Source organism: Petromyzon marinus, chromosome 5 (genome assembly GCF_048934315.1).
Source record: "Petromyzon marinus isolate PM22_M1 ecotype Great Lakes invasive population chromosome 5, UKy_Petmar_22M1.pri1.0, whole genome shotgun sequence".
NCBI classification, from domain to species: domain Eukaryota; kingdom Metazoa; phylum Chordata; class Hyperoartia; order Petromyzontiformes; family Petromyzontidae; genus Petromyzon; species Petromyzon marinus.
In genome coordinates this window covers 22,516,144-22,531,450 of record NC_133671.1, presented here as the reverse complement: position 1 = coordinate 22,531,450, position 15,307 = coordinate 22,516,144, and the positions used below count along the sequence as shown (strand labels likewise).

Below are 15,307 nucleotides of genomic sequence, written 5' to 3'. Positions count from 1 at the left end.
CATACACCTCCATAGACTCACACCCACAGACTCAACATACATACACCTCCATAGACTCACACACATAGACTCAACATACATACACCTCCATAGACTCACACATAGACTCATCATACATACACCTCCATAGACTCACACATAGACTCAACAAACATATACCTCCATAGACTGACACACACAGACTCAACATACATACACCTCCATAGACTCACACACACAGACTCAACATACATACACCTCCATAGACTCACACAGACTCAACATACATACACCCCTATAGACTCACACACACAGACTCAACATACATACACCACCATAGACTCACACACACAGACTCAACATACATACACCTCCATAGACTCACTCCCATAGACTCAACATACAAACACCTCCATAGACTCACACACATAGACCTCCGGAGCCACTGGCTGGTGCAGATGATGAGCCTCACCCTGTACTCTAACTCGGGCACCGCAATGGTGAGAGTCGTCCTTGTTACCGCTATTCGCGTCGTCGACACCACCACCATCATCATCGGTCAGGATCTATCCACTGCTGCATGAAGGCCTCACCAAATCCTCAGTCACCTCTCACGCGGACCTGCGATGCAACAATTCGACCCGGCATCTGCGCGATTACCAAATTCGTGGCTCCATCTCCCCACTGGACGTGGTCTCTGGCGCGTTCTGTCTTTGGGCTGCCACTCCATCGTTAGTCTCGACCACCGGCCATCGCCCCTTCTAGTAAACATGATCCACTGCTGGATGAAAATAGGTGCGGTGATGTATCTAACCTGCGTGTGTCCCTCTCTGACCCTCAGTGGAATTCCCAACGCGCGCCTCTCCATGCGTTTTTGCGCATGTCCCAGTGTGTGTTTAGTCGTATTGGCAATGTTTATAATCAGGGTCCTCGTCTACAACAGCCGGCAGTTCACCGGAATTGGTTCACGCGAGCATGACTGCTGATGAGACACAGGTTGTCCAAACCGGTCCAAAAATGTGGCGTCTTAAGAGAAGATGCGAAGGTGTCCTATGGCTTTATTCAATTGTCGTGACTGCCAACGAGCGCATGCGTACGCCCTGTTCCATCGAGTTGGCCTTATAGGGGTGACGTGCGGCCACTCCCCTCCTCCTGCAGCCCTCCTCCCACACAACCCTCAACTCCCACCCTCCCGTTAAACCCAATACGGCTCTTTGCGAGCAGAGTTGCAGTCAAAACTTCTCGGCGCGGAGTCGACGGGAGCGAAGAGTCCTCAAGAAATCCACGACGCCGTCTCTCTCGCTCTGTCTCTACATTTGCGTCTGCTACTGTGTGCCTGTCTCTGTGTCTACCTATCTGACATTGCGTTTCTGCCTCTGGCCTCTCTGTGCGTCTCTCGGTGTCTCCGTCTCTCGGTGTCTCCTTCTCTCGGTGTCTCCGTCTCTCGGTGCTTCTCTCCCCGCTGCTGTCTCCCTGTCTCGTTGTCTCTCTGCGCCTTTTCGCTGCCTCTCAGAGTCTTTCGTTTTTAGTTTTTTTTGCCGCTCGTGTCTCTGGCTGCTCCTCGCCCCACCTCTCGGTGCTGTAGAGGAGTCTCCGTGCGATCCAGGTGAGTTCCAACGAGGTTTCGTTGGCCTCCCCCACCCGACACCCCCCTTGCCCCCGAGGAGGATCCGGTGGGGATCATCCACTGGGTTCCTGAATTCTCGGCTGTGCAGCGGCCGAATGGACCCCCGTCCCGGGCCCCTCGCGGGCCCACGCCACGCCTGCCTTGGCGAGACGGAGTCGCCGGGCCCTCAGTTGGCACCGAGCGCGTCGCGCCGCGTGGCTCGCGATCATCAAAGCCGCGCAAGACGCCGGCTCGAGTTCATTGGCGCAGTTTTACACGAAGAGCGCCGGCTCCGGCCAATTAGCGAGCCGCGCGCCCTACGGCCTGTCGTGCGCGCTAATTAGAGGGTCCACGTGGCCTGCCGTGCGCGCTAATTAGAGGGTCCACGTGGCCTGCCGTGCGCGCTAATTGTGGTACAACTGAGCACGGTCTCGCGCTAATGGTAATAATTAGGACCGCCTCGCGCGCCGACTCAAGGATGCTTGACGATTGGCTCGAACAATTGGCACAATGAGTGCCCGTGGCTCGGCGTGGAGAGGTGGGGGTGCGGGGTAGGGGGCACGCGCATCCTCCCGGTACCATCGCTGTGGTGGCACAAGTGCGTGTTTTGTGTGAACTCGGAAACCGCCTCTTACCTAAGAGTTAGCGCCGTGGCGGTGAAGCCCGATCGCGTGCGCGTGTGCGCAGTTGGCGCTACGCTACGTGCGAACCCGGCGGTCAGAGTTTGATTTCCGCTCATGGTCAACACCGGTTTTCTGAACCGAGTCCTGGGTCTCCCCTAAGTCGACTCAGCCTCAAATTAGTAGCTGGTACGCTGTGTAATGATCGCCACTAAGGAGACAAAGGCGGCCGGGCGTAGTGCCGGCCACCCACCCCCTCGTGTGCCGTTTTGTCATTCTTAAGTGACAGCACTTGCCCGAACAAACTGTAAGTCTAAACGGGGGGGGGGGGGGGGTCTTTGTATATGGGCGTGCGTATCAATATCTGCGTGTATCCGTGCGCCCCCTCAATTGCGCTCCAATCCCTCTTGCCCCCACCTCCTTCCCCGACGACTCCGAACCAGGCCGATCACCCCCTGCTGCTCGTTAGAGGGCATTCGAGAGGGCAGCTGGCAGCCATGTCCCCCAGCCTTGCCCAGGCGCACAGCAGGCGCTGGTGGATGGCCGTGAGCGCCGTGCTGGAGAATCTGCTGCTGAGCGCCGTGCTGCTGGGTTGGGGGTCCCTGCTCATCATGCTCAAGTCGGAGGGGTTCTACTCGCACCTGTGCAGCGACAGCCCAGGTGCGTGGGAGCCCAGGTGTATGGGGGTCCAGGGGCGTAGGGACCCAGGTGTGTGTGGGGTTCCAGGTGCGTGGAGACCCGACCCTGGCTGCCGGATCCCGTCTCTTCCTGTCCCAACCCGTGTGTCTCTTGTGTCCCCGTGTCCCCTCTTCACATACCACTGAACCACGGCCAGTGTGCTCCACACTTAAGCTCGGGCAAATGTTTGCTTTTCTAGCTGTGTGTCTCGCCCTGTCTCCGCGTCTCGCCGTGTCTCCGCGTCTCGCCGTGTCTCCGCGTCTCGCTGTCTCCGTGTCTCCCTGTGGCTCCGAGTCTCCCTGTGGCTCTTCTTGTACCTCGGTGTCTCGGAAGGAAACCATCTGTGAGAGGCGAGAGGCCATTCCGGGGTGCATGGTGATGCGAGAGAGAGGGCGGCATACTTCAGCGGAATCCGCCCCCACGCGCTCGCACACACGTGCGCTCACACACACGTGCGCTCACACACACGTGCACTCACACACACGTGCACTCACACACAATGCACACACCCCCAACAGAGGACACACCGACACGTGCACAAACACAGCGGACAGTCACGCACAGTAGACACACACAAGATCCCCCCCCCCCCCCCCCATATAGCATTAACAGACTGTTGGGGCAAGTGCTGTTAGCGAGCACCCTTGAAGCTCGGCACGGCACACGAGGGGGTGGGTGGTTATCACACACACGTGTACACACACACGTGTATACACACACACACGGGCGAGGTGGGGGCGGCGGGGGAGACCCCACCCCCTAACTTAGGGGGTGGAAACCTGCGGCTCTAGAGAGCCGCAGGCGTCTTCAGCTTTTGTTACCGAATTCGAGAAAAAAAACCTAAATTCTCGTCTTGTTATTTTGTTTGTCGACCTCTGCCCTGACTCGTCCAACGGCCCGAGAGTGACTCAAGTTCGAGTTCACCTCCATGACCTCGCCACCTCTTCGCCACCCCCCCACGGGAACCCTGGCAGGTTCTGCAAACACGAGGCCCTAACGCCTCCACTCGGAGACACGAGGAGGAGGAGGGGGGTGTTTGTTCTAGGGGGCGTCTAGTGACCTTCACGAGATCCAGCGCCACGTTCGATGTCACGACGCCCCCTCCCTCCCCCAGCCCCCCCCCTACTCTAGCCCCCCCTATGATGAGTGACCCCAGTGATGGTGAGTGACCCCAGTGATAGTGAGTGGCTCCAGTGATAGTGAGTGGCCCCAGTGATAGTGAGTGACCCCAGTGATGATGAGTTGCCCCAGTGATGGTGAGTGACCCCAGTGATGGTGATTGACCCTATTGATGGTGAGTGACCCCAATGATGGTGAGTGACCCCAATGATGGTGAGTGACCCCAGTGATAGTGAGTGACCCCAGTGATTGTGAGTGACCCGAGTGATAGTGAGTGACCCCAATGACGGTGAGTGACCCCAGTGACGGTGAGTGACCCCAGTGATGATGAGTGACCCAGTGATGGTGAGTGACCCCAGTGATGGTGAGTGACCCCAGTGATGGTGAGCGACCCCAGTGATGGTGAGTGACCCCAGTGATGATGAGTGACTCCAGTGATGGTGAGTGGCCCCAGTAATGGTGAGTGACCCCAGTGATGGTGAGTGACTCCCGTGATGGTGAGTGGCCCCAGTGATGGTGAGTGACCCCAGTGATGGTGAGTGGCCCCAGTAATGGTGAGTGACCCCAGTGATGGTGAGTGACTCCCGTGATGGTGAGTGGCCCCAGTGATGGTGAGTGACCCCAGTGATGGTGAGTGGCCCCAGTGATGGTGAGTGACCCCAGTGATGGTGAGTGACCCCAGTGATGATAAGTGACCCCAGTGACGGTGAGTGACCCCAGTGATGGTGAGTGATCCCAGTGATGGTGAGTGATCCCAGTGATGGTGAGTGACCCAAGTGATGGTGAGTGGCCCCAGTGATGGTGAGTGACCCCAGTGATGGTGAGTGGCCCCAGTGATGGTGAGTGACCCCAGTGATGGTGAGTGACCCCAGTGATGATAAGTGACCCCAGTGACGGTGAGTGACCCCAGTGATGGTGAGTGATCCCAGTGATGGTGAGTGATCCCAGTGATGGTGAGTGACCCAAGTGATGGTGAGTGACCCAGTGATGGTGAGTGACCCCAGTGATGGTGAGTGACCCCAGTGACGGTGAGTGACCCCAGTGATTGTGAGTGACCCCAGTGATGGTGAGTGACCCCAGTGATTGTGAGTGGCCCCCGTGATGGTGAGTGACCCAGTGACGGTGAGTGACCCCAGTGATGGTGAGTGATCCCAGTGATGGTGAGTGATCCCAGTGATTGTGAGTGACCCCAGTGATGGTGAGTGACCCCAGTGATTGTGAGTGACCCCAGTGATGATGAGTGACTCCAGTGATGGTGAGTGGCCCCAGTAATGGTGAGTGACCCCAGTGATGGTGAGTGACTCCCGTGATGGTGAGTGGCCCCAGTGATGGTGAGTGACCCCAGTGATGGTGAGTGGCCCCAGTAATGGTGAGTGACCCCAGTGATGGTGAGTGACTCCCGTGATGGTGAGTGGCCCCAGTGATGGTGAGTGACCCCAGTGATGGTGAGTGGCCCCAGTGATGGTGAGTGACCCCAGTGATGGTGAGTGACCCCAGTGATGATAAGTGACCCCAGTGACGGTGAGTGACCCCAGTGATGGTGAGTGATCCCAGTGATGGTGAGTGATCCCAGTGATGGTGAGTGACCCAAGTGATGGTGAGTGGCCCCAGTGATGGTGAGTGACCCCAGTGATGGTGAGTGGCCCCAGTGATGGTGAGTGACCCCAGTGATGGTGAGTGACCCCAGTGATGATAAGTGACCCCAGTGACGGTGAGTGACCCCAGTGATGGTGAGTGATCCCAGTGATGGTGAGTGATCCCAGTGATGGTGAGTGACCCAAGTGATGGTGAGTGACCCAGTGATGGTGAGTGACCCCAGTGATGGTGAGTGACCCCAGTGACGGTGAGTGACCCCAGTGATTGTGAGTGACCCCAGTGATGGTGAGTGACCCCAGTGATTGTGAGTGGCCCCCGTGATGGTGAGTGACCCAGTGACGGTGAGTGACCCCAGTGATGGTGAGTGATCCCAGTGATGGTGAGTGATCCCAGTGATTGTGAGTGACCCCAGTGATGGTGAGTGACCCCAGTGATTGTGAGTGACCCCAGTGATGGTGAGTGACCCCAGTGATGATGAGTGGCCCCCCTGATGGTGAGTGACCCCAGTGACGGTGAGTGACCCCAGTGATGGTGAGTGACCCCAGTGATGATGAGTGACCCCAGTGATAGTGAGTGACTCCAGTGATGGTGAGTGACTCCCGTGATGGTGAGTGACCCCAGTGATGGTGAGTGACCCCAGTGATGCTGAGTGGCCCCAGTGATGGAGAGTGACCCCAGTGATGTTGAGTGGTCCCAGTGATGGTGAGTGACCCCAGTGATGATGAGTGCCCCAGTGATAGTCAATGATGGTGAGTGATCCCAATGATGATGAGTAATCCCAATGATGATGAGTGACCCCAGTGATGGTGAGTGGCCCCAGTGATGGTGAGTGACCCCAGTGATGGTGAGTGGTCCCCGTGATGGTGAGTGACCCAGTGATGGTGAGTGGTCCCCGTGATGGTGAGTGACCCCAGTGATGGTGAGTGACCCCAGTGATGGTGAGTGACCCCAGTCCACTTGACGTGCTTGGTGCAGCAAGACTGCACCGTACAGCCCCCCCCCCCAAGACAAAGGAGCCCCCCCCCCTACCGCAACTCTACGAGTCAGGATCAACCCCCCCCCCCCCCACTTGCAACCTCTCCCTGTGAGCTATGAGCTAATGTTTCCCTGGCCCCCCCATCCTCCCCTGCCCGCCCCCCACTCGCACCCCCTGTATAAACGCATCTTCCCAAGGGCCGAAACCGCAACAGCGCCCCCCATCTCCGTCCCCCGGCCCGTCAAGCCTCTGCAAGACACAATGCCGCCCCCCACTCCCCTAACCCCCTGGGACAAGAGACAAAGACACAAAGACACAATGCTGGGCCCCGCCCTGACAGCCCCTCCCCCTCAAGGCGGACTACGTGACGAGTAGGAGAGGTCACCTTAAACACCCCACACTCACCAGCACGCACCACTCACCAGCACGCCACACTCACCAGCACCCCACACTCACCAGCACGCCACACTCACCACCACACACACACAGACCCATATACTCACATAGAGACACACAGACTCACATCGAGACACACTCACATAGAGACACACACTCACATAGAGACAAACAGACTCACATCGAGACACACAGACTCACACAGAGACCCATAGACTCACACAGAGCCTCACAAACTCACACAGAGACACACAGACTCACACAGAGACCCATAGACTCACACAGAGACACACAGACTCACACAGAGACCCACAGACTCACACAGAGACCCATAGACTCACACAGAGTCTCACAAACTCACACAGAGACACACAGACTCACACAGAGACCCACGGACTCACACAGAGACCCATAGACTCACACAGAGACCCATAGACTCACACAGAGACACACAGACTCACATAAAGACCCACAGACTCACACAGAGACCCATAGACTCACACAGAGACACACAGACTCACACAGAGACCCACAGACTCACACAGAGACCCACAGACTCACACAGAGACCCATAGACTCACACAGAGACCCATAGACTCACACAGAGACACACAGACTCACATAGAGACCCACAGACTCACACAGAGACCCACAGACTCACACAGAGACCCACAGACTCACACAGAGACACACAGACTCACATAGAGACACACAGACTCACACAGAGACCCATAGACTCACACAGAGCCTCACAGACTCACACAGAGACACAAGACTCACACAGAGACCCACAGACTCACACAGAGACCCATAGACTCACACAGAGCCTCACAGACTCACACAGAGACACAAGACTCACATAGAGACCCACAGACTCACACAGAGACCCACAGACTCACACAGAGACACACAGACTCACATAGACACACACAGACTCACACAGAGACCCATAGACTCACACAGAGCCTCACAGACTCACACAGAGACACAAGACTCACACAGAGACCCATAGACTCACACAGAGACACACAGACTCACATAGAGACCCACAGACTCACACAGAGACCCACAGACTCACACAGAGACACACAGACTCACATAGAGACACACAGACTCACACAGAGACCCATAGACTCACACAGAGCCTCACAGACTCACACAGAGACACAAGACTCATACAGAGACCCACAGACTTACACAGAGACCCATTGACTCACACAGAGACCCATAGACTCACACAGAGCCTCACAGACTCACACAGAGACACAAGACTCATACAGAGTCCCACAGACTCACACAGAGACACACAGACTCACACAGAGACCCATAGACTCACATAGAGACACACAGACTCACACAGAGACCCATAGACTCACACAGAGACCCACAGACTCACACAGAGACCCACAGACTCACACAGAGACCCACAGACTCACACAGAGACCCACAGACTCATTGTGGGTCAGGGCCTGGGCGCTCCCTCCCTTCCCCCTGGCCCACAATTCTACGAGGCAGCTCGCAGTGCTCCCCCACCCACTTCCTGTGCCACCCCGCGCAGTAGCTCAGCTCTTAAACCAATTAGTTTATATGTATTCATTAGTTTATGTATTAATTAGTTTATATGTATGCATTAGTTTATATGTATTCATTAGTTAATATGTATTCATTAGTTTAGATGTATTCATTAGTGACTTCATTTGTCGATTGATTGGGCAAAGCCAGCACTTGGCGGGACTCTTCGTGAGTCTTGAGACTGAGCGCGCCTCTCCTGCATGACGCGCGTGGGGACGGTGACCACCACCGAGACACTGCAGCCTCGGGCTCTCTTCAACCTTCGCTCGACGGCTTTGTTTGCATTTCTTAGCGAACCACAGCAACGCGTCCTCCTCGCCCTCGTCCTCCTCGCCCTCGTCGGCGGTGCTGGCCCTGCTGGCCGGGAACGCGAGCACGCCTCCTCCTCTTCCCCCACTCTCCGCGCACGCCCGGGGGTGGGCGGTGTGCCGCGAGCAGGACGAAGTCCTGAACCTCGCCTTCACCGTGGGCTCCTTCCTGCTCAGCGCCGTCACGCTGCCCCTAGGCATCGTCATGGACAGATACGGCCCGCGCAAGATTCGCCTCGTGGGCAGGTGAGGGTGTGGGCAGGTGAGGGTGTGAGCTGGCGAGCTAATACAGCTCAGTGGGCCTTATCAGGTAAAATAAAAAAAAACATTGTTTATATTCTTGGTTCTTTCGGTAAAGTCACGTAGAAGGGAAACAATAACATAATAAAAATATAAAACAATAAAATTATCACGACGTTTCGACTGCAACACAAGCAATCATCATCAGGTGTGAAAACCACTTTTTTCAAAATTTATTGCTGTGGTTTTCACACCTGATGATGATTGCTTGTGTTGCAGTCGAAACGTCGTGATAATTTTATTGTTTTATATATTTTTTATTTTATTGTTTCCCTTCTACGTGACTTTACCGAAAGAACCAAGAATATGAATCCCTGCAGTCACGAAAGCTTTAAATCAAAACATTGTTTAGTTTATAGTTCAGTTTAGCTTTGCACCCGGGACACCAGAGCAGAATCACGGCACCCGCTCCACCCCTCCGTAGACACTCGCAGTCCCGTAGCCCCGCCGTCGGGACTATGATGAATAAACAGCCCAGGAAATGTGGGCCCCGCTGGAGTTTTTTGGCAATCGACAAAGATCTCGTGAGCCCCCGGCAGAGAGCCAGCCCTGGGCGTGTGGCTGTGGGACGGGGTCACACAAGCGGCTGTGTTGCTGTAGTGCCCGGTATTGGTCACTCGCTACCCCCTCCCGCCCCCTCACCCCCCGCAGCTCAAGCTTCATGCTGTCGTGTCTTCTCATCGCGTATGGAGCGAGCAACCCCAAGAGTGAGTCCCCTGAAGCCACCACAACCCCACGGGGATTCATACCTGACCCCTGACCCCCAGGGCCCCCCATCCCCTGCCCAGACCACCGCGGTCGTGTCCTCGACCCCCGAACCCCGGAACCCATCCCCCGCTCCCCCCCCCTCACCCCCCCCCGTCACCGTGAGACCCATGCAAGCCCCGTGCTGGACCGGGTCGGCCCTCGCTCTGCTGCTGCCGCTGCTGCTGCGCGGCGTGCGGGTGGATCGGGATACAGCGATCGCGTCCCCCCAGCCAGGGGCACACACACAACTATACTTGTTAACAATTATAATTCTTATTAGTGTGTGCGCGTGTGTGCAATGATCCTCACCCGAATTTAACCCTAACCCGAGCTCCAAGTAGAGGCCACACCTCTAACCCAAGCGCTAAGTCTGACCTCTACGCCACATTCTAACCCCGACCCTGACTCTAACCTCCAGGCACAATCGTAATCCTGATGTTGGCGCTGACCCTGACCCCAGCCCTGACCCTGAGCCCAGCCCTGACCCCAGTCCTGACCCCAGCCTGATCCTGACGCTAGACCTGACCCCAGTCCTGACCCTGACCCCAGTCCTGACCCTGACCCCAGCCCTGACCCTGACCCCAGCCCTGACCCCAGTCCTGACCCTGACCCCAGTCCTGACCCTGTCTCCCCAGCTCTGTCCGTGCTCATCTTCGTGGCGCTGTCGCTGAACGGCTTTGGCGGGATGTGCATCGTCTTCTCCTCCCTCACGGTGCGTCGTCTCCAGCGGTTAGCGCGCTGCGACCCCACTTAGATCCCCGCTCACGGCCAACACCAGTGACGATTATCTGAACCGGTTTTGTTCCTCGCCTCGGTCGACTCAACGTCGCCCCAAGGGAGACATGGGCGGCTGGGCGTCTTGCTGACCACCAACCCCCTTGTGTGTCGTGGTGGCCTTAATAGGTGCTCGCTAGCGGCACTTTATCCCAACAGTCTGTTCAGGCTACACGGGGGATCTTTGTCTTTGGGGTGAGTGTAGTGTCTGTAGTGAGTTTGCAGTGGGTGAGGTGGTGTCACGCGCGCAGGTGAGGATGAGGTTTGAGGCAGCGCCACGAGAAGGGGTTGGGAGGTGGGCTGCGTGTAGGGGCTGTGTAGGGGCTGTGTAGGTGCTGTGTGTAGGTGCTGTGTGTAGGGGCTGTGTAGGGGCTGTGTAGGGGCTGTGTGTAGGGGCTGTGTGTAGGGGCTGTGTGTAGGGGCTGTGTAGGGGCTGTGTAGGGGCTGTGTGTAGGGGCTGTGTAGGGGCTGCGTGTAGGGGCTGTGTGTAGGGGCTGTGTGTAGGGGCTGTGTGTAGGGGCTGCGTGTAGGGGCTGTGTAGGGGCTGTGTGTAGGGGCTGTGTGTAGGGGCTGTGTAGGGGCTGTGTAGGGGCTGTGTGTAGGGGCTGTGTGTAGGGGCTGTGTAGGGGATGCGTGTAGGGGTTGTGTAGCGGCTGTGTGTAGGGGCTCCGTGTAGGGACTGCGTGTAGGGGCTGCGTGTAGGGGCTGCGTGTAGGGGCTGTGTAGGGGCTGTGTGTAGGGGCTGCGTGTAGGGGCTGTGTAGGGGCTGTGTGTAGGGGCTGTGTAGGGGCTGTGTGTAGGGGCTGTGTAGGGGATGCGTGTAGGGGCTGCGTGTAGGGGCTGTGTGTAGGGGCTGTGTGTAGGGGCTGTGTAGGGGCTGTGTGTAGGGGCTGTGTGTAGGGGCTGTGTAGGGGATGCGTGTAGGGGCTGTGTAGGGGCTGCGTGTAGGGGCTGCGTGTCGGGGCTGTGTAGGGGCTGTGTGTAGGGGCTGTGTAGGGGCTGCGTGTAGGGGCTGCGTGTAGGGGCTGCGTGTAGGGGCTGTGTGTAGGGGCTGCGTGTAGGGGCTGCGTGTCGGGGCTGTGTGTAGGGGCTGTGTGTAGGGGCTGTGTAGGGGATGCGTGTAGGGGTTGTGTAGGGGCTGTGTGTAGGGGCTCCGTGTAGGGGCTGCGTGTAGGGGCTGCGTGTAGGGGCTGCGTGTAGGGGCTGTGTAGGGGCTGTGTGTAGGGGCTGCTTGTAGGGGCTGTGTAGGGGCTGTGTGTAGGGGCTGTGTAGGGGCTGTGTGTAGGGGCTGTGTGTAGGGGCTGTGTAGGGGATGCGTGTAGGGGCTGCGTGTAGGGGCTGTGTGTAGGGGCTGTGTGTAGGGGCTGTGTAGGGGCTGTGTGTAGGGGCTGTGTGTAGGGGCTGTGTAGGGGATGCGTGTAGGGGCTGTGTAGGGGCTGCGTGTAGGGGCTGCGTGTCGGGGCTGTGTAGGGGCTGTGTGTAGGGGCTGTGTAGGGGCTGCGTGTAGGGGCTGCGTGTAGGGGCTGCGTGTAGGGGCTGTGTGTAGGGGCTGCGTGTAGGGGCTGCGTGTCGGGGCTGTGTGTAGGGGCTGCGTGTAGGGGCTGTGTGTAGGGGCTGTGTGTAGGGCTGCGTGTAGGGGCTGTGTGTAGGGGCTGTGTAGGGCTGCGTGTAGGAGCTGTGTGTAGGGGCTGTGTAGGGGCTGCGTGTAGGGGCTGTGTAGGGGCTGTGTGTAGGGGCTGCTTGTAGGGGCTGTGTAGGGGCTGTGTGTAGGGGCTGTGTAGGGGCTGTGTGTAGGGGCTGTGTGTAGGGGCTGTGTAGGGGCTGCGTGTAGGGGCTGTGTGTAGGGGCTGTGTGTAGGGGCTGTGTAGGGGCTGTGTGTAGGGGCTGTGTGTAGGGGCTGTGTAGGGGATGCGTGTAGGGGCTGTGTAGGGGCTGCGTGTAGGGGCTGCGTGTCGGGGCTGTGTAGGGGCTGTGTGTAGGGGCTGTGTAGGGGCTGCGTGTAGGGGCTGCGTGTAGGGGCTGCGTGTAGGGGCTGTGTGTAGGGGCTGCGTGTAGGGGCTGCGTGTCGGGGCTGTGTGTAGGGGCTGCGTGTAGGGGCTGTGTGTAGGGGCTGTGTGTAGGGCTGCGTGTAGGGGCTGTGTGTAGGGGCTGTGTAGGGCTGCGTGTAGGAGCTGTGTGTAGGGGCTGTGTAGGGGCTGCGTGTAGGGGCTGTGTAGGGGCTGCGTGTAGGGGCTGTGTAGGGGCTGTGTGTAGGGGCTGCGTGTAGGGGCTGCGTGTAGGGGCTGTGTGTAGGGGCTGCGTGTAGGGGCTGTGTAGGGGCTGCGTGTAGGGGCTGTGTAGGGGCTGTGTGTAGGGGCTGTGTGTAGGGGCTGCGTGTAGGGGCTGTGTGGGCAGCGCGGGGCCCCGGGTTGCATGGCCAGGTAAGAGGGGGGCGTTGCCGCGAGCCCAGCGGCGATTGGCGCTGGGTCGCCCCCCACACCCCCCTCGACCTCGCTCGACCCCCCCCCTCCGCTCGGCTATGCCCACACCGGGGCCCATGCCGTGATGCGCCCAACATGACGACAAAACAAAAATCAAAACAAGCGAAGGTGACCCCGCATGAACAAGCCTCACTCCACCACTCCAGCCCCCACCGCTCCTACCTGAGCAGGGTCACCTTACCAGTGCCCACAGTCCCAGGCAACCTCCACCACCCCCCCGTCCCCCACGCTGCCGCCGTGGTCACGGATTTGTCACCGTTGCGTGCGCACGAACACACGCGTGGCATGCGGGAACGTGGCGTGTGTCTATGTGCCTGTGTGTAGGGGTGCGTGTAGGTTAGAAACATTTAGGCTGGCCTGCCTACGATCCACCCTGGGTTTAACCAGGCTGGATTGTGTGAGTAGCTCACAAATCCTTGAAAGATCTGGGCAAAGTCATATCGGTGAGCTCCTCCGGCAGGCAAGACTGCGTTGGCTGGGTCATGTAGCCCGCATGCCCAGCCACCGCATGCCGAAACAGCTTTTGTTCGGCCGGATCGAGGCGGCAAGGGCTAGAGAAGAGATGGAGTGATGTTGTACAGGAGGACGTGGAGCTGAATGGACTTGCCGATGACTGGTACCAGCAGTGTCAAGATCGGCCTCTGTGGAGGAGGCTCGTGAAGGATGCTACTGGGCAGTTGGAGGCAGTCGCCCTCCAACAACAACGGAGGGCGGAGGAGCGACGCTCACAACAACGAGCGGAGCGCCGGGTGGCTAAAGCACAGCAGGTTGGCACAGTAGGGGACACAGGTGGTGCATCAGCCAGTCATCTCAGTCAGTCAATCCATGGCACTTGGGTCTGCCCCGTGACCCCCTGCCAGCGGGCGTTCGACACTTCACGTGGCCTCAAGGTGCACATAGCCTGGCACAAGCGTCGTGGTGACATCACCGCCACTTAGTGGCGAATGGCGGTGTTGTATGTATGTGTCTGTCTATGGCTCTGTGTGTACTGTATGTGTGTATGTATGTCTGTCTGTATGTGTCTGTCTATGGGTATGTGGCTCTGTGTATGTGTGTCTGTCTCTATGTGTGTATGTGTGTCTGTCTGTCTCTATGTGTGTATGTCTATGTGTATCTGTATGTCTGTATGTGTGTCTGTATGTGTGTCTGTGTGCTGCAGTAATGACGTGGGACAGTTGTTAAACGATCCTTGACCGTCTCCAAGCCGATTCGTGATCGCCCGTGACAAGGCAGCTATGGGCTGCAAAGACAAATATCCCCCGTATAGCCTGACCAGACTGGTGGGGCAAGTGCACAGCACACGAGGGGGTGGGTGTTCAGCACCACCCCCGGCCGCCTTTGTCTCCCCAGTGGCGATGTTTAAACACCGCACCAGGTACTTATTTGAGGCTGAGTCGACTTAGGGGAGGCCCAGGACCGGTTTTAAATGTTCGCCACTGTCGCCGGGTTCGTTGCGCGTCCTGAGTCGACCCCTGAAGCGTCACCTGGTTTGAAAGGAGGAGCGGTGGGGGGGGACAGGTAACGTGAAACAAACTCCCTCGGAATCCGCGGTGAGAGGCTCGAGGGGAAGGAGGGACGGCTCCGCTCGAGCCATGTGCACGAGGTGAGGTTGAACCGACAAGTCGCGACTTGACCCATTCAGAAGGGGCTGGTGAGGGGCTGGGGTGAGACCTTCCACAGGGAGCTGCCCCCACTGACGCTCCGGTGCTGCAGCTGCGTGTGAGTGGCGTAGCGGTTAGCGCACTGCGCTACGAACCCGGCGACCCGAGGTCGATTCCCGCTGACGGCCAACACCAGTGAAGATTAACGGCCTCCCCTACGTCGACCCAGCTCCAAATGAGTACCTGGTGCAGTTTGTAATCATCACCACTGGGGAAACAAAGGCGACCGGGAGTGGTGTTGGCCACCCACCCCCTCGTGTTCCGTGCCGGCCTTCATAGGTGCTCGCTAACAGCACTTGCCCCAACAACCTGTTAAAGCTAAAACGGGGGATCTTTGTCTCTGTCTTCGTATGTCTGCATACATGTGTAGAGTAGGAGTGAGTGACATCATGTCACGCTCGCCCTCTGGTACGATGACGTCACAGACGGTGACGTCATGCACAGGGGGCGGGGTGGTGACGTCATGTCCCCCTGGGGGATTTAAGCTGGAACCCG

General features: G+C 58.0%; 1 protein-coding gene across 4 annotated transcripts in view; it reads left to right on the top strand.

Annotated features, from left to right (window-relative positions):
- Positions 1–315: 315 nt before the first annotated feature.
- The window catches only part of LOC116939313 (large neutral amino acids transporter small subunit 4-like), a 61,675-nt gene continuing 46,683 nt past the window's right edge, over positions 316–15,307 (top strand). For 2 of the 4 annotated variants that reach the window (XM_076062925.1, XM_076062924.1), the window contains exons 1-5: positions 318–1,585; positions 2,649–2,865; positions 8,835–9,096; positions 9,802–9,857; positions 10,533–10,609. In XM_076062925.1, coding sequence (XP_075919040.1) covers positions 2,703–2,865; positions 8,835–9,096; positions 9,802–9,857; positions 10,533–10,609 — 558 coding nt within the window. In that variant the 5' untranslated portion in view covers positions 318–1,585; positions 2,649–2,702. Of the gene's footprint in view, positions 1,586–2,648; positions 2,866–8,834; positions 9,097–9,801; positions 9,858–10,532; positions 10,610–15,307 lie in introns of all 4 variants that reach the window. The other 2 variants (XM_076062927.1, XM_076062926.1) reach the window with 2 other exon arrangements.